This window comes from Monodelphis domestica, chromosome 6 (genome assembly GCF_027887165.1).
Source record: "Monodelphis domestica isolate mMonDom1 chromosome 6, mMonDom1.pri, whole genome shotgun sequence".
Taxonomy (NCBI): domain Eukaryota; kingdom Metazoa; phylum Chordata; class Mammalia; order Didelphimorphia; family Didelphidae; genus Monodelphis; species Monodelphis domestica.
Window position 1 is genome coordinate 297,559,999 of NC_077232.1, and position 18,974 is coordinate 297,578,972.

Sequence of the window (18,974 nt, forward strand, 5' to 3'; positions counted from 1 at the left end):
AAGACCTATTGAGCAAAAAAAAACAAAGCCTTTATGGAGTGGCAAAATAACCCAAATTCTGCTCCTAAAAAGGACAGATTCAAGTCTCTCCAAGCCACTGCGCAGTGTGAGATCAGGAAGATGTAAGACTGATGGTGGGGAAAAAAGGCAGAAGAAATCCAGTGCTTTGCTGATACAAAAAACTACAGACAATTTTTCAGTGCCCTCAAGACCGTCTATGGGCCATTAAAACCCACCACCACTCCCTTGCTATCCTCTGACGGTGACACTCTCATAAAAGATAAAAAAGACATCAGCAACAGGTGGAAAGAATACTTCAGTCAGCTTCTCAACCGATCCTCTTCAGTTGACCAAAGCGCCCTTGACCAGATCCCCCAAAACCGCACCATTGAACAACTTGATGTCCCTCCTTCAATAGAGGAAGTCCAAAAAGCCATTAAACAAATGAGTGCAGGCAAGGCACCCGGTAAAGACGGGATCCCAACCGAGGTGTACAAGGTCTTAAATGGAAAAGTGCTCCAGGCATTCCACATAGTGCTGACCAGCATATGGGAAGAGGAAGACATGCCCCCAGAACTCAGAGATGCCTCCATCATAGCCCTGAACAAGAACAAAGGCGCACGAGCAGCCTGTGACAACGACAGAGGCATCTCACGCTCTACTGCCAGAAAGATCCTCACCCGTGTTATACTCAACATACTCCTATCATCTGTTTCAGAGCAGAACCTGCCTGAATCACAATGTGGCTTCCAACCAGATCGCAGCACCATCGACATGGTCTTTATGGTGAGGCAAATGCAGGAAAAATGCCTTGAGCAGAACCTGAGTCTCTACATTGTCTTCATAGACCTGACAAAGGCGTTCGACACAGTGAACAGGGATGCATTGTGGGTGATCCTCAGCAAGCTCGGTTGCCCAGCAAAATTCGTCAAACTGATCCAGCTCTTTCATGTCGACATGACAGGAGAAGTCCTATCTGGTGGAGAGATTTACGATCGCTTCAACATCTCCAATTACGACATGCTGTGATGGATCTAGACCTGAGCGTCTACATCAAATAACCACTGGATGGCTCACTCTTTGACCTTCGCCGCCTGACTGCAAAAACAAAGACAACAGAGAGACTCATCCTGGAAGTTCTCTTCGCAGATGACTGTGCTCTCATGGCCCACCGAGAAAAGCATCTTCAAACCATTGTGGACAGGTTCTCCACCGCAACAAAACTGTTTGGCCTGACTATCAGCCTCAGCAAAACAGAGGTGCTGTTCCAACCTGCACCAGGGAGGCCAACTAACCAGCCGTGCATTACAATCGATGGTACGCAGCTTTCTAAGGTCAACACTTTCAAGCACCTGGGCAGCACCATTGCCAATGATGGGTCCCTAGACCATGAGATCAATGCCAGGATCCAAAAGGCCAGCCAACTCAGGTGGCTACGCTGCAAAGTCCTCCAACACAGCGGTGTAAGTACTGCGACGAAGCTCAAAGTGTATAACACAGTGGTCCTCAGCTCGCTCCTGTACAGTTGTGAGACATGGACACTGTACCAGAAGCACATGAAACAACTGTAGCAATTCCACCAGAGCTCTCTCCGGTCAATCATGAGGATGCGATGGCAGGACCGAATCACCAACCAGGAAGTCCTCGACAGAGCCAACTCCACCAGCATCGAAGTCATGGTCCTCAAAACCCAGCTACGATGGTCTGGACACGTCATCTGCATGGACCCACAGCGAATACCAAGACAGGTATTCTATGGTGAACTGTCGGCTGGACTCAGGAAACAAGGCTGACCAAAGAAAAGATTCAAGGATCAGCTAAAGTCCAACTTGAAGTGGGCTGGCATGACACCAAAGCAACTAGAACTCGCTGCCTCTGACAGAAGCAGCTGGCGAACCAACATTCACCATGCCGCCGCCACCTTTGAAGATGAACGACATCGACATCTTGCCGTTGCGCGTGAACGCCAACACCAGGCCACAACCGCACCTCCCGTAACAACTGGTGTTCCATGCCCCATGTGCCACAAACTGTGAGCCTCAGCCTTTGGACTTCAAAACCATATGAGGCTACACTGTAGATGAAAACGCACAAAGACAATTGTCATTCTTGGTCACCGAGAGACTACCACTTACTTACTTAGTATTATCCTATTTTTTTACCCCTAATTTTTAATTTTTTTCAATATATCGTCCTATACAGTTTACTACTGTAACCTCTAAGTATACTTCTTCTAGCTACTCCAATGATGATAACAATTTTTAAGAGTTACCAATATCATCTTTTCATATAGGAATACAAATTATTTGAACTTATTGGGTCCCTTAAATTTTTTTTTCTTTCTTAATTACCTTTTGGTTATTCTCTTGAGTTCTATATTTTAGCATCAAGTTTTCTGTTTAAGTCTGGTCAGTTCTTCAGGAATGCTTGGAAATATTCCATTTTATTCAATGGTCATACTTTCCCCTGAAAGAATATAGTGAATTTTACTGGGTAGTTGATTCTTGGTTGTAGACCCAGTTCTCTTACTTTCTGGAATATCATATTTTATGCCTTCCCTTCCTTCAGTGTAGACACAGCCAGGTCCTGTGTAATCCTGACTGGGGTTCCATGATATCTGAATTGTTTCTTTTAAGCAGTTTGTAGTTTCTTTTCCTTGGTCTGAAAGTTCTTGAACTTTACTATAACATTCCTGGGCATTGTCAATTGGGGATTTAATACAAGAGATGATCTGTGTAGTCTTCCTATCTCTACTTTTCCCTCTTGTTCATGAATATCAAGGCAGTTTTCTTGGATAATTTCCTGTAGAGTGATGTCCAGGCTTTTTCTTTGGTCATGATTTTCAGATAGTCCAATAATTCTTAAATTTCTCTTCCATCCTTGGTCCTTCTCTATTCCATTTGTTCTTTGTTCATTACCTGAATAGAAGGTATCAGTTGTAATTTCTTTTTTCTTTTTCTGTTGTTTAACTCATATTTTTTCCTTCTTTCCCCCCTCTTTATTGGCTGTATTCTTGCTTCTCTGTTTATTCTCTGGATCTGTGAGTTTGAACTTTTCTGTCCTGAAGGAGCTTCTTCTCTGCTCTGCTGATTTAACTGAATTACACTGATGTAGCTGACCTGTTGTATTAATGTGCCCTGAGGCCAGATATTCCCCAGCTGCCAGCAGAGGCTCAAGGTAGTTATCCTTTGTCCTCCACTTTTCTCCTTTTTGCCAGCTTCCTCCCTGCCAGAGCTCTGAGCTTCCTGTGGTGATGGTATCAAGGTACTAACTATGGAGGTTGCAGCCTTCACCCTGGGATCCCAGTTAGCTGGAGTCCTACTGTGGGTCTCAGTGCAGTAGGTGGGGGAAGGATCTTTCCTTTATACTTGAGAATTCAACTTTATCTGCATACCTTTCAGGTTGAATGGAGTAGGAGAGACCTGTGGCTCTGTCTTGTTGAGTTTGATTTTCTGTCTATTTTGTAAACTTGCTCTTCTGGTTGTTTCCTAGCTCTCTTGGTTTGGCATTTTCTGCCCTCAGGATGCTTCTTCTCCACACTATTGATAAACTGGATTAGTCCAGTTGAGCTAATCTGGAAAGCTGAATGTGCCCTGAGGCCAAAATTTCTAGGGGCCTAGGCCTAAAATGGAGGTGTGGTGTCTGAAGACTGTGATCAGCCTGCCCTCTTTTCTTCTTCTATCTTTTAGCTGCCTCCTTGCCAGATGTGGTCAGAGCCCTGAGCTTTGCAAAGTTGTGGTAGCAAGGCACTCTGTCCAGGTTGGAGCCCTTGTCCTGAGATCCCACCGACCACCCAAGTCTCTGAAAAGTAGATGGGGAAGGGATTTTGGGACCTTTCTTCTTTTCCTTAAACCTGAGAATTCAACCTTGTCTGCATCCTTTTAAGTTGAATCAAGGAGGAGCTTTGTTTTGTTTTGTTGTTGCATTTGGTTTTCTGTTCCCCTTGAAGTGCTTTGTTTTCAATTGGTGTGGAAGGGTTTTCACTGAGGAATCTTTTGCGGCTTCTAAGCTACCATCTTGACTCTGCCTCTCCAATGTTTGTGTTTGGTGGATTTTATAATGTGTATTTTCCCAGAAGGATAGCTTACAAAGATAAACCTGTTTAGGGTGATAGGGTAATTAATGATAAGAATAAAAAGAAAACTACTTTCTAATGATCTAACCAGATGTGGTGATTATATTTGGAAAGAAACTGCCTTTTTTTCCTGATAAAATGCACCAAGTTCTCGAAATCAATGGTCAAGTTTGGTTCTTTTATTCTTTCCCTTTCTATTCTAACCAATAGGCTTCTACTTAGTGACATACAGAATGATAATTTTCGACAATACAAATTGAAGATGATGAGACAGTTAGAAAAATACCTTCAGTCCAGCAATTGCAGGCGAAAGTAAGTGGCTGGGGTTCTAGGGGAAGTTCTTGTGCCTGGTCTGTATGCATATGGAAGAGCCTTGGCAGGGAAGGGAGGGATGACCAGGCTCGAAGCTGTCTTGAATTAGAGTCTGATTATCACCATGATTCTGTGTGTATATCTGAATCTCTAAAAAACAAAAAGGCCACCTTGCTGGCTTCTGAATTCATTAGAGCCCAATAATAACCTCCCCTGTGAATCAGTTGGTGATGATTTCACTTCATTTTTAGTAATGAATTCAACATGTCAATTTCTGTTCATTTATTGAATTCTCCATTTTCTCTTGGGTAGAATCATCTTGTCTCATTTTGAAGACAAACAGCTCCGAAAGGCCTCCTTGGGCATCATGGGAACAGAACAGTGTTGTGATAACTGTCGGGCCAGGTGAGTGTATGCGTTTGGACCACTTTGGAAAGGGTATTCCAGGGGCAGCTAGGTGGTTCAGTTTATATAGCACTGGACCTGGAGTCAGGAGTCATCCTTTTGAATTCAAATCTGGCCTGGGACACTAGTGATGTGACCCTGGGCAAGTCATTTCACCCTGTTTGCCTCAGTTTCCTCATCTGCAAAATGAGTTGGAGAAGGAAATGGAAGTCTAGTATCTCTGCCAAGGAAATTCCAAATGGGGTCACAAAGAGTTAGACATGATTGAAGGGGCAGCTAGGTGGCTCAGGGGATGGAGAGCCAGGCCTAGAGGCAGGAAGTCCCGGATTCAAATTTGACCTCTGACAGTTCCTGACTGTGTGACCCTGGGCAAGTTGCTTAACCACCATTACCCAGTCCTTATTGCTCTTCTGCCTTAGACGGAAGGTAAGTTTAAAATAAGAAAATTTTCTTTTTAAAAGAAAGTGCCATCCCAATTTGGAACTATGCCCAAAGGGCGATGAAAGACTGTCTGCCCTTTGATCCAACCATAGCACTGCTGGGTTTGTATCCTAAAGAGATAATAAGGAAAAAGACTTGTACAAGAATATTCATAGCTGTGCTCTTTGTGGTGGCCAAAAATTGGAAAACGAGGGGATGTCCTTCAATTGGGGAATGGCTGAACAAATTGTGGTATATGTTGGTGATGGAATACTATTGTGCTAAAAGGAATAATAAAGTGGAGGAATTCCATGGGGACTGGAACAACCTCCAGGAAGTGATGCAGAGTGAGAGGAGCAGAACCAGGAAAACGTTGTACACAGAGACTGATGCACTGTGGTACAATTGAAGGTGATGGACTTCTCCATTAGTGGCTTTGCAATGTCCCTGAACAATCTGCAGGGATCTAGGAGAAAAAACACCATCCACAAGCAGAGGACAAACTGTGGGAGTGGAAAAAGCAACTGCTTGACTACAGGGTTTGAGGGGACATGTCTGAGGAGAGATTCTAAATGAACACTCTAGAGCAAATACCCACAATATGGAAATGGGTTCAAATCAAGAACACATGTGATACCCAGTGGAATCGCGTGTTGGCTATGGGATAGATGGTGGGGGGGGGGTAGGAAAATAAAATTATCTTTGCCTCCAATGAATAATGTTCGGAAATGACCAAATAAAATAATGTTTAAAAAAAAAAAGAAAGTGCCATCCCCATCCACCCAATAAGAAATGACTTGTTCATGTTTGGTGGTTGGTATCCTGGATTTCTTTAACAAAGTGTTAGTTTTGGGGCAACTGGGTAGTTCAGTGGATTGAGCGCCAGCCCTAGAGACAGGAGGTCCTAGATTCAACTCTGGCCTCAGACACTTCCTAGTTGTGTGACTCTGGGCAAGTCATTTAACCCCTATTGCCTAGCCCTCACCACTCTTCTGCCTTGGAACTGATACACGGTATTGATTCTAAGAGGGAAGGTAAGGTTTAAAAAAAAAAAGTCCAAGTAGTGTTAGTTTTCATTTCCTTAAAAACCATCTAAACTCCTCAAACTCAAAATAAGCAAACTTAGCATTTGAAAACAGATGCAATGACTATATTTTGCAAACCTTGGAGTGGTGGATAACTGCTCGCTATTTGAAAACCCAGAATTTCCTTCCTAAGCTCTTTCACTTTTTAAAAAACTTCACAAACACCAGATGTGATGTGAATTTTTTCCATATATATAGTAGATCAGAAGGGGGGGGGGTTGGATATGAAATCATGAATCTCTAGGATATAGCCTGCTTTCAAAAAAAGTGCACATCACTTGAAGTGCTGGCCTGCTTGGCCATGATTCCCTCTGCTCTTTTGGTTCCCTAAATGTTGGCCGTTGAACTCCTTTACCCTTTCAGTGCAAATTAAAATCTCCCATTGGTAATACAATTATGATTAGAAGGGAAGGGACCTGAGGAACATGGAACCTAATTCTTTTATTTGATAGATAAAAAATTTGCCCCAAAGAGAGGACTTGATTTCTCTGCATCACAAAGGAAGCAAATAGCAAAACTCACTCTAGCCCAGATCCTCTAATTACAAGCCTGCTGCCTTCATCTCTCATAAGGGAATGTGGTCAAAGGCAAATCAGAAGTAGTGATGGCCACAGGAATGAAAAATTGTTGGAAGAGGATGTTTTCTTTTTATTTTAACTTTCTTTGGTTCTTACCTTCATTCTCAAAAAGCTCTCTCTCCCTTCCCCAGAGAGCTGCCCCTTGTAACAATGGGAGAGGGGAAAAATAGCAGATCAGTCAAACCAAGAAGCCAGGTGGGCAGGGTCTGCAGTGCTCTTGCCAGGAAGGATAGGCAGAAGTGTGGGCACATTTTCTCATTACAACCTACTTGCCCATGGTATCAGATGCTGTGGGTGGGAACCAGAAAGTTGTCATTGAGGGCTTTTCAGAGCTGTCTCTGATCATGGAGACCAAGGACACCATAGCTGCCTTTGAAGGCCAGGTCTGTTTGGAGGCTTTTCTCTGAATCAGATTGTTTGAACCTTGACTTTCCTCATAAGAGCCTCACTGGTGGCAGGCCAGAGAGGGCAGGGGAATTTTGTCTCCTGATGAGGGGGGGCTTCAGCTGCCTAGGGGGAATCAGAGACACCTTATTTTTTGGAATGACAGTCCTGGGGCTACCTCTGTCCCAGGATGATTGTCTGGGAGGTGCTCTGCAAATCCAAGTCCTCTGTGAGGGAGAGTCACCATCATTCTCATTTGTCTGTCATATAACATGTGCTGCCATATTCCCTTGGCAGTCATTGGAGTTTCTATTGTCCTTCCTGATTCTGTTTGAATCTAGTTTTGCTCATTGACCGCTGCTGGGTTTGCTGTATAAATTCACAGAGCATGCTCATTTCTCTCTGCCTCTGTGTTTAGACTCAACAACCCTCATTCTGGTGATGACTCGGAAGAGAACTTAAAGGACTTCGGACCACAGGCCTATAAATTGTTGTCTGCAGTATGTGTCTTAGGACAGAAGTTTGGAATTGGAATGCCAGTTTTATTTCTTCGAGGATCGGTGAGTGTGCCTACCCTTTGGGCCACTGTCTCAGGGATCTTTTGCCCCATCTCAGCCTCTCCTAGTGAGACTTGGTTTGTTGTCACTGGCCTAAACTGTAGGATCCTATTCTTCTTCAGGGAGAACTCATATTTCTGGCCAGGCCCCTGCTTTCCCTTGGCTTCAACCCCTGGCCCTACCTACTTGGGGCCTGTTTGCCATCTTGATCTGTGACTGATGGAGAAATCCCCAGGCCTGGTCTCCTTGGGACCATTAAGAAAAGTTCACTTTCAGGATGTCAGAGGACAGGAGACAGTCTATGAGGTCAGCTGGAGAACTGCTAAAAAGGCTTAATTTGTGGTCTCTCATTAGTCAGTTTATCTGGAAACATTTATTAAGTGCCTACTACATGCCAGTCACTTTTTTAAGGAAAAATTTGATTCCATTGTAAGGAATTAAGATTAAGGGTTTGACTAAATATATGAGAATTCTAAGATATTACTGTGGTCACCAATTTAAAAAATATTATAGCTCAAGTCAAATTGACTTTCAGTAGCTTTATTTACAAAGAGATGGAGAGAGTGAAAGTAGAGAAATGTGAAAGAGGATAGAGTAAGAAGTCTAGCCTATTACCCCAAATGTTGCTCAGGTCTGGCTCAACCCATGCAGGGCTCGTTAACCCCTCAGCTGGAGGACTCGGTGGTGAATTAAACAAGTATTCAACACACAAAGCCTCCTCCAAGAAGGGGAAGCCCTCTCCCAAATTAATCTCTCCAGAAGCCAGGAAAAGAGGGTCAGATTCTCACTCACCCAAGCTGAAGTTCCAAAGGAAAAGATCCAGGAGCAGTCTTACCAGAAGTAGTCCAAGAGCCAGGTCCAAGTTTCAAGTCATAGCTCCAAACCAGAGTTCCAGTCCAAGATCCTCCAAGCCCAAGATTCAGGCTGAAGACCCCCTTGAACAGGAGGTTCAGGACTTTTATAGTTCTTTTTCCATGTCACTTCCTGTCCCTTCCCTACTTTACGGGAGCCAATTGCAGTCTTTAAATTTGCTTAGCACTGCCTAGGGCGTGGTCAGTTGCTTCTGGAGTTGACACACACTTTTAGCAAGTGGTTTGTGGACCTCCCCTACTTAGTGTTAGGTAGAGTGTTTTCAGTTTTTGTTGAGTAATTTCAAAATAGGTTAGAGGAGAGTTAATCCTATCTTCACACCATCAAATATGGTTTTGCCATTGTTGGCATCTCTGAGGCTGTTTTTCTCCTTAATATGTTATTCCTTGCTATGCCTGGTCTGATGGTTTGATTGCTTCTCCTATGAAGTGTTCAGACTCTTAAAGAGAGGACTGTATGCTTTTCATTTTTAGTAAGTGAACGTTTTGTGGGAACATTTGTGGGACAAATAGACTACAGCCATTTGTAGAGTACAGCTCGACAAATTATTTGTGGGTCATGGAATGGGATAAGAGAAATGAGATTGGGATCAGGAGGGTCAAAAGAGATTTACAGATAGACACAAGGGTCTCAGGCTGATCAATGACAAAGTTTAATGATTTGGGGTAACATACTTATAGAGAAAATGACGTAGGCTAAGGGATTAGTTAAGCCTTTTGCAATGACAGTGGTTAGTAATGATTTACGAGATAGAGATAATGGATGTAGATTACTTCAGTGGCTCTAAAGAGTTTTCTATAGGTGATAATTCAATATGTCAATGTGTAACCATCTAACAGTTTCTCATAGAATTCCTGCACAGTAATTTTTTGTAAGGACATTTAGTATTTGGTGAGGAGTTGGATTGAGTTCTCATGCTGGGGTGGCAAGCTACGTGTCTGACTACTTGTAAACTATGGCTGTGATTTTACTGAGACCTATTCTCACTACTGGGAACTACATCTGCTCCTTTTTTTAATATAAATTAAACAAATGAAAGCAAGGTAAGTGAGTGTATGATTTGTATGAATTGTGTAAGGCTAGAAAACTAAATTCCATTTGCTTGGAAATGGAGCTTTTGAACCTTGGACTTCTTACCTTATTTTGATTGGGTCAGTGCTAGGCAACCAGATGGTCGTGTGGAGAGAATGCTGGGATTGGAGTCAGGAAGTCCTGGATTCAAATGCAATTTTAGACACTTACTGGCTCTGTCTGCTTCAGTTTCCTTTTCTATAAAAGGGGGATAATAATAGCACCCACTCCCAGAGTTATTGTGAGGACCAGATGAGATAATAATTGTAAAGCACTTCGCACAGTGTCTGGCGCATGGGAAACACTACATAAATGTTAGCTATTATCATCACCATTATTGTCATCATCTCCAGAATCCCAGGATATCATGAAGCCAGATGACATGAAATGCCACTGCCTCATGCACCTTCCAGATCTAGAAACGTGAAGTGCTGGTTTGGCTGTTCCTCACTGGTGTCAGGGGAAAGCAGGCAGGGAGGGGTTTTAGGGACCATCGAAAACCATCCTTCATGGTGCAGAGGAGGTAACAAGTTCAGAGAAGAGATGGGACTTGTTTCTGGTCCCAGAAGGTAGCCACATGGTACAGTGATAGATCAGTGGATAGTCAGGAGGACCTGAGTTTAAATATGGTCTCAGACACTGCCCAACTCTGTGACTCTGAGCAAGTCACCTAGTCCTGTTTGCCTCAGTTTCCTCATCTGTAATATGTAGATCCTAACTGCCATGTTTTGTGAGGATCATGTAAAATGAAAATTGTAAAGCCTGGCTGTAGGGGCTTACTACATGCTTATTCCTCTCTCCTTTCCTTCCCATAGAAAGTGAAAAAGAGAACTTAAGATGAGGTGGTGCAAGGCAACATATGTGGGAAATACAAAGATAGTTTTAAAAAATAAACTATTTTAAAGCCCTTGCTTTGATGTAATACTTTCTTTTTAAATGTTTGGGTAAGGATTTCTGTGAATTTGTAGATTCCTTAATGTGACTGACTAGATGTCAGAGTTTTCTCTCCTTAGAGTCCACAAAAATGGGGAGCATGCCATCCCAAGCCGAGTCTGTTTGGGTACTGGTCCAGGGAGCTCTGTGAGGTGTTGGGCAGTGTAAGAGGGTCAGATTTGTAGCTTTTCAGTTTTCACTTTACTTGTTTAATGTAAAATCCATCATCTCCCCCCTCCCCTTTCCAACTACCAATGTCATTAAGATGCCTGAAAATTTTGAATGTCTCCGAAAAACCCTCTTAAATGGCTCACTTACTCTTCCCACCCTTAGAGCCTGTGGAGCCCAGTTAGAGGCATGACATGTTAAATTATCTTGGTTTAATTTGGTATAATCTGGTCATGTCCTTGATGAACATAAGTGGGCTCCTAGACAGAACTGAAGGGACTCCCAGGAGAGATCAGATTTCACCTGTTATTTGAAAACTGAGTCAGACAAGTCCTTTGGGGAGTCTTCAATTTAAAAAGTTATCTTTCATGAAATTTTATACCACCCTTGATAGACAAAGATTTAGAACCTAAAAAAATCCTCTTATTAACTAAGGCAGATAGCATACCAGTAAGGCACTGCCTGTAGCAAAACCACAGCAACTTGAATTTCTGTATGAAGAAGTGTCAAGAGCTTGGATGATTTTAAAATCATAACTTTTAACTCTGGGAATTCACTAAGTTGTCCACCTCATTGGAATAAATACAAATGTGTAATATTTATGTATTTTGATAGACAAGATCACATCTGTCTTTGTGGCTCTCAATAGGGGAACTTAGGTTAGTTGTCAAGCCTTTTATATTTATAGCATAACAATGGCACCAGATGTTCATTGTTTTGCTAGTGGTGTACATTCCACTTCCTTAGTTTACACAAAGATGTTTTATGTTGGGAACTCTATTGGCCTTTAATCCCAGGATTTAATTAATTTGCCAACTGTGTGAATCTCTTTTCTTTCTGATATTCTTTCAGGATTATCTGTTTATTTTTTGACTTGTTTAAGAAATCTTTATTAGTACAGTTAAATTGAATCAAATCTGCTTCATATACTGATCCCACAAAATAGTAGGAAACTTTTTTTGTAGGGCAGGAGTTCTTAACCTTATTCTGTGTCTCCTGGATCCCTTTTGTCATCATCTGGTTAAGTCTCCAAATCATGTTTTTAGTGCATAAATCAAAATGCATAGGTTTATAAGGAAAACCAATTATACATATTGAAATGCTGTTTGAAAAACAAAATAAAATTCATGAGTCCTAGGCCAAGAACCCCTGTTCTGATGAATTGCTGCAAACCTCTGTCCTTGGTTCTCTGTTTGGTTTAGTCTTGTCATTGGTCAAATGGATAGATGACCCAAGTCTTGGAAGAATCACTAATAAGCCGGATGACAGAATCAGGATTTAGAAAGAACTCAGTAGGTGCAAAGAGTGGACTGATTCTAAAGGTGATATTCAAGAGGGGTTTGTTTCAGTTTCTACCTTTAGGGAGTTTTGTGCTCTAGAATCATATGCTTTTTCATAATACACAAATAATTAGCTGAGGGGATTCTTCTATTCTTAGACTGCTTTCATATAATTGTGAAGTGGTCAAGTTGTAACTTTTGTTGAATATTGCTTGGGAATGCCTTCTTGCTCCTGGTGGCTATTGTGTCTACATGAGAAGGTAGTCATGTAAGTCACGTGGGTATTGGGAGAGTTTGAGGTACATCATTGCCTTCTTTATGATGGATGATGAGACTTGCCCAGAGAAGTTTAGGCACATGCTAATAGTCACACAGCTAGTTAGCATCTGGGCTGGAACTCCAGCCTATATCATCTGACTCAAGAGTCCAGCGCTCTTTTCTTTGTTTGATGTTCACCCCGTTGATGACCCCTGATGTCTGTGTGCCATAGCACAGAGCACAAGTTGAAGGTAAAGTGATATCTTCAAAGTAGTCCGCCTGGATGCTTGGCAGTACACTCATTTGGTGGGTCAAGGTGGTACTAATAGGAGAGGGAGAAGTGACGACCACTGCATGAGACCCAGAGATGGAGCTGGGCCAAGCATTTAGAAATAAAGATAATAGGAGAACTTCCAGGCCTAGGAATCCCCAAGGCCTTTCCTTCAGGTGGTCTGTCATCCACAGTGTTTTGGCAGTGCTGGGACTCATGTGCTAGAGGGGGAACTCTGCAGGAGAGTACCCATTCTGGAACCAGAGGCCTTGTTCTTGAGGAATGCACGGGTCAACTAGGCATGTGGCAGAGCACTAACATGAGCTGAGGTGATAAGAAAAGGCTTTCTAGTAGGAGCTGGAGCTGAACCCAAAGGAAGATCATAACAGGCAGAGGTGAGGAGTTATTGCAAGCAGGGGAGGGGAATGGGGTCTTCTTGCACATAAAAGTCATGGAAGCAGGAGGTGCAGTACCAGGGTTAGGAAAGCTGTGAGATAGGCTTCGGAGAATGCCCAGCATAGGAAGGGGAGGAATATGAATGGGGAAAGAGAGGATGAGGCCAACTTTGAAGGGTTTTCAATACCAGAAGGAGCATGTATTATTAACTAGAGGCAAAGGGAAGTTGCTGGGTCTTTCTGAGTAGGAGAATGACCTAGTTAGATCCACAAATTAGTGAAGGAAGGAGAGCAAGTGGTAGGCTTGCTAATAGTGTAGGCAAGAGGCAGCAAGGGCCTGTAGGAGGGTGGGGGCCAGATGAGGGTGTGGGAAGGGTCTAAACCGTAACCCTAAATTCGTGCTAGGGGCAGATTTTAAGGCCCTGGTCATGCTTGATGGGGAAAGTAGATGAAGGCAAAGTTTTGGGGACAACATTTTGCTTTTTGAGTTCTCTTTCCTGGATCTTTTCAAGATCATTGACTACTAGTGGTTCAGCACTCACGGCTTTGCTGTCTGAGGCTGATGACTTGGTTTCATGCAGGGCATCAAAGTGCTCTTGTTTGTTATATCTCCTTACTTCCTCTTGTTCAGCCCTTTTTGTTTGTAGTCCAAAGAGTATTCTCCTTGGCAGGGAAGATAGAAGAAAAGCAGGAATTTGGTCATTCTGCTTTGTCTTTGCTTTCCTTGGTCATTGTCCCAACCTAATACATTTTGGATCCACCTTCTTGGGGGACAGCTTAGAGCCCTGTTGGTTTGATCTTGGCATTTTATGATCAGCTCTGCTGAGCTTCTTCTTGTGTAGTTCTCACAGATCTTAGGCCTTGGTCAGATTGCCCATTTACCCTCTAAAGACAAGAAAAAAGGAAATGTAATGTTGTAGGTGAGAACTTTAGACTTCTTGGCCTGGGCCACATGGTGGGTTTGCATCATTTCCTTTGTGTGTCCCAAAATGGGCCTAATGGTGAGATGCAGTAGTGTTGGGTTGTGGGGTTATGCTCCTGGTGATGGGATCTGCTGTCTACGTGTCATAGATTTATTTTAGGAGGAACAGCTGCTTGCTGGAGGCCCAATGGAATCTTAACTTGTTTCTATGGTTTCTTCAGTGAAAAGAGTACTTTGTCCACTTTTAAGTAAGGAATGACTTGTAGATAATGGCTTTTTCCTTGCTTCCAGAATTCTCAACGTCTTCCTGATAAATTCCGCCGTCATTGTCTCTTTGGTGGTGGCAAGGACCATTTGGAGAGCTGGTGGAAGGCTTTGGCTCGACAGCTTATTTTGGAGGGATTTTTAGAAGAAATGCCAGGATACAATAAATTTGCCAAATTTTGTGTTCTTTCAGAGAAGGTAAGAAGTGAACTTTTCTGTTATGTTTATATTCTTTTCACATGCAGAATGTATTAGATAGACCTCTTCTCTCATTAGATGTGAGCTCTTGAGGGAAGACTGTCCTTACCATTATTTTAATCAGTATTAGGACAAGACATTGCATGCAGTAGGCACATAATAAATGTTTATTATCTGATTAAAGATCTTGTGTTTTATAGGGTAGAAACTGGCTGGATCAAGCCACTGACGAGTCAGCCCGAACTCTCCTCCTTCATGCCAGTGAAGACTTGTGTCCAAGGAAGTTACTAAATCTAAGGTTTAAAAATTTTTTTATTGGTTTTCTGTTTAATAAGTCTTTTGAATATTATTGCTTCTCAGCCAGGATATTTATAAAATTTCTGCTTAATGTTTTAATCAGTACACTTGTTAGACTCTTGTAGATGGGGGCAGCAGGATGTGGGTCAGGACAGGCAGCTGGATGAAGTAGATGCTGGAGAACATCTTTTCTTTTCTTTTTTTGATTATTTATTTATTTTTATTTAGAAAAGAAGTCCATTACATTCAATTGTGCCACAGTGTATCAGTCTCTGTGTACAATGTTCTCCTGGTTCTGCTTCTTTTGCTCTGCCTCACTTCCTGGAGGTTGTTCCAGTTCCCATGGAATTCCTCCACTTTATTATTCCTTTGAGCACAATAGTATTCCATCATCAACGTATACCACAATTTGTTCAGCCATTCCCCCAATCGATGGACATTCCCTCATTTTCTGATTTGTTGACATCACAAAGAGCACAGCTATGAATATTTTTGCACAAATTTTTTTCCTTATTATCTCTTTGGGTTACAAAAACAGAAGTGGCATGGCCGGGTCAAAGGGCAGACATTAATTTAAAGGACTTTACACATAGTTCCAAATTGTCCTTGGGAACATCTCTTCTGGGGACAACTGACTGAGCTCAGTTCTTACACCAGCTTCTTTCTGTTGGAGAAGCAGAAGGTAGGGGCAGTTAGATGGTGCAGAGTGGTACACACTGAGCCTAAACTAGGAGTTCAGATGCAGTCTTAGATACTTACTGGCTTGTGTGATCCTGGGCAAGTCACTTAACCCTGTTTGCTTAAAAAATAAATAAAAATAAAGAAGTAGGGAGTAGAGAAGCTGCAAATGGTGAGTAAGCCATATCTCTCCTCTTTTTGTTCCATAGGGTGAAAATTAATACATTTATTACTATCTTTTAGCATTTTTGCCAGTTCTAATCATTTGTTCACTTCCTTCTATAAACTCCTTGAGTTCTTCAGAGATCTGGATGAATAGGCTTTTCAAAAGAAAACCAAAATGGCAAAATATCTTTCTTCATTGAAATCTATAAGCTGTCATCTAAGGAGCTGACATTGAGGTTTGGGGCTCTACTGAATTTGTGAAGATATCAAGGTTGAAATCAGAGAACTATTTTAACACTTCATGTAACTTATTTTATTTTTTGGACAGTCTTCATAGAATGTACATAAATTCAGAGAACAGTGTTTCTCTATTAGGATGCTGACTATCAAAAAAATGTAGATGGGGAGGTCTTTCTCTTTTTTGCTTTTTCCATGTGATTAGCTATTGTGAATCTTAAAAACTGCTCAGACTGTACCTTAGAAGATTTGGTTAAACTATTCCCCTATTGTAACAAATGGAGGTACTTGGTCAGGAATGTATTGAGAACTTTAAAATTACTCCATCCTGCTCAGACAGTGCCTTAGGGGAAGATAAAGTTGTAAAATTCCTGATTGAACAATGAAAAGACCCCAACTCATATTTATAGTAAAGCTAGAACCTTAAGCTAGGTCTATTTTTAGATATAATACAAAAGGGTGCTAAGTACCTATAAAGGTTAAATTAATCACTAAAAGGTCAAGCAACTTACAAAGGGCAAGTTTAGCAAAGAGATGTGAAATACTCAGAAGATATAATCTAATCAGAGAAGGTGATAACAAAAGAAGATGTGAACTAAGAATGGTCAGTCCTGGGGAAAATGTCTACTGTGATTGGTAGATGTGAAAATTTAGGGGAGGTGACATAAGAGAAATTTCTCTTTAAAAGGAGCTCTCTGAACTGAGTTTGGGGAGTTTGCCATGGAGGTTGGAGTTTGAAGTTAGTTTGGAGGAGCTGGGTCTCTGAACTTAGTTGGAGTTTGGAGTTAGTTGGAGGAGCTGGGTCTTTGAACTCAGTTCAGGAGTTGAGGATTTCAGTGAAGAACTAGAATTTGCTTGGGATGATCTTGTGGTGAGTAGGCCATTCGGCCTAGGCCCTTCCTACTATTTTCTCTCTTCTTTCTCTCTCTCTCTCTTCCCTTAATTCCTTCATTTGTATTAATTAAAATCTCCATAAAGCCCAGCTAACTTGGGTATTTTCATATTTGGGAATTTTCCCATGGCAGCCACTTATTTTTGATTTAAATCAAGACACTAAAAATTATCTTTACAGTTTTGGCAATTCACAGTTTTGAAAACCATATTTTTGTGGTTACACTATAGAACAAAATGTGTAACTTTTCTTGGCTGGAGAAGGGTAACATGAAATACCTAAACACTAACTGAAGGGAGAACTCTCCAAATTTGGGTTTCTGTGGCTCGGTATCTTCCCTAAGAAAGTGGAGGATATGGTAGTGATTTGAGGCAAGGTGCTTTAAGGGTTTGGCTTCTACTTACCTTAGAGTCTGGGAGAGTCTCTGTGGCCCATTATTTCCTGAGTGTTATGATTATTCAGGGCAGAAGAGAGCCTTGGGATTGGAGGAAGGTTCAGCCTGACTTGACTTCTTGCTTCTTGTCCAACCTTCTGTAATTTTCCTTCCCTCTCTGTTCTGTGCTTCCATATATATAATGTAAAGTGTGAGGTGATCTCTAAAGACCCTTCTAACCCTAAATTCTATTATCAGAGATTTATGGGGTGAATAAAACTTTAGAAGTCCCTCAGTTAATGAGAACTGAAATTGCTTTAAAACTTCACCCTACATGCTGAAAAGCTGTAGGCAGGTGTTATTAGATTTACAATTAATTTAAAGTTATACAGATTAGATTTTTAGATTTTTCTGGGAAAAGCCATTTTGCCAATCAGCATTGTGTTTCTATTGTAACTTTTAGAACTTAATTTAATAATAATGATAATTATTTATAATTATTCTATATTTAAGTATAGAGCTTAATTTAATTATAGCCTTGATTAACTTGAGTGTGAGACCAGTGAATTCTTGTGGTCAGTTGAATTTTCTGCTTAATTTATTCTTCACTAGAACTTTTATTTTTTTCCTCTCCTTTGCAATTCTTTCCATAGTGTAGTAGCAGATTTTGATTAATTGAACTCATGTGCTTGGCTTGACTCTTGTACCCATGGCTGGTGGTGTCAGTTTTCATGATTAGGCCAGTCTTGGAGAGAGGTTCGGCTGAGAGGAGCTGTCCTGAGTGAGGTGCTAATCCTATTGCTCTCTCCTTACCTAGAAAGTTGAGACTACAAAGAGAGTTTGTCTAATGGGAGATGGCCTGAGGTGGGTAGGGAAAAATTATCTAACTGATTATATTCTTTTAAAAAGTTAAAAAGTGGTATTTTCTTCAAATTTTGTAATTTATGTTTTTAGTGCAATTTGTATATATTTAAACCAGGAAAATTTGCAGAAGATGTATTCATATAAACTCACTGATAAAATTTATTCTGGGAATAATAGCTCTAATAAAAGATATAGTCTTTTAAAATAAATCCTTACTTTCTGCCTTGGAATCAATACTAAGAGCTAGGTATTTGGAATTAAGTGACTTGCCCAAGATCACATAACTAAAAAGTATCTGTGGCTAGATTTGAACTGAGGACCTACCTCTAGGCCTGGTATTCTATTTTCTGAGCCACCTCATTTCCTCCTAAAATAGGGTTTGTGTTATAGTATGGGTTCCCTTCTCTCCCTCCTTGGCATTTATTTCTTTTTCTTTTTAAGAAGAAATGAGGGTTTTCATATGGCAGATATATATCATACAATGGAGCGTCCAATTCTAGGGTTAGTAAAGTGGTCAGTGTACTTAGGAAATAGGAGAATGGACATACAGGGTGTTCAGAGTCGTTTTAGCTCATAGTTGGTTTGTTGATGGAAACACTGCTTGGTAGAGTTCATAAGATAGGAAATTGATTGGCAAGCCAGAAAATAGGACCAATTTAATTCAAAAGGTCTTTGATGAAAGGTTTTCCTTGTTCAGGTTAGGCACCTAAGCATCAGTGGCTGCCCCTCCTATCTGGACACTTGGTGAATGGAGGTTGCAAATTCATGGGTGAGGAGAGCACTTTTTTCAGGCAATCAGGCAGGTTCCCTTGATGGGGTAAAGCATTGGGACTAGGAACCATGAATTGAATCTTCATTGCCCATGCTGACCAAATGCCCCAGAGGGTAGAGGGCTGGCTGCTGAGGCAGAACCCCCCAGAGGCAGCTTTAGTCTAGGGAGGAAAAGCCTCCAAACTTTGTTTCTCTGGGCCCTTGGCATGTGTTTTGGCCTTACCACACAGTGACTGTGTTCAAGGACTGAG

At 41.5% G+C, this 18,974-nt stretch overlaps 1 protein-coding gene across 1 annotated transcript in view; it reads left to right on the forward strand.

The window, feature by feature from the left end:
• Positions 1-18,974, forward strand: part of WRN (WRN RecQ like helicase) — a 136,578-nt gene that overhangs the window by 80,454 nt on the left and 37,150 nt on the right. The window contains exons 21-25 of the mRNA XM_007495569.3: positions 4,286-4,387; positions 4,700-4,792; positions 7,678-7,819; positions 14,276-14,446; positions 14,647-14,744. Of these exons, the coding sequence (XP_007495631.2) occupies positions 4,286-4,387; positions 4,700-4,792; positions 7,678-7,819; positions 14,276-14,446; positions 14,647-14,744 (606 nt within the window). The remainder of the gene's footprint in view (positions 1-4,285; positions 4,388-4,699; positions 4,793-7,677; positions 7,820-14,275; positions 14,447-14,646; positions 14,745-18,974) is intronic.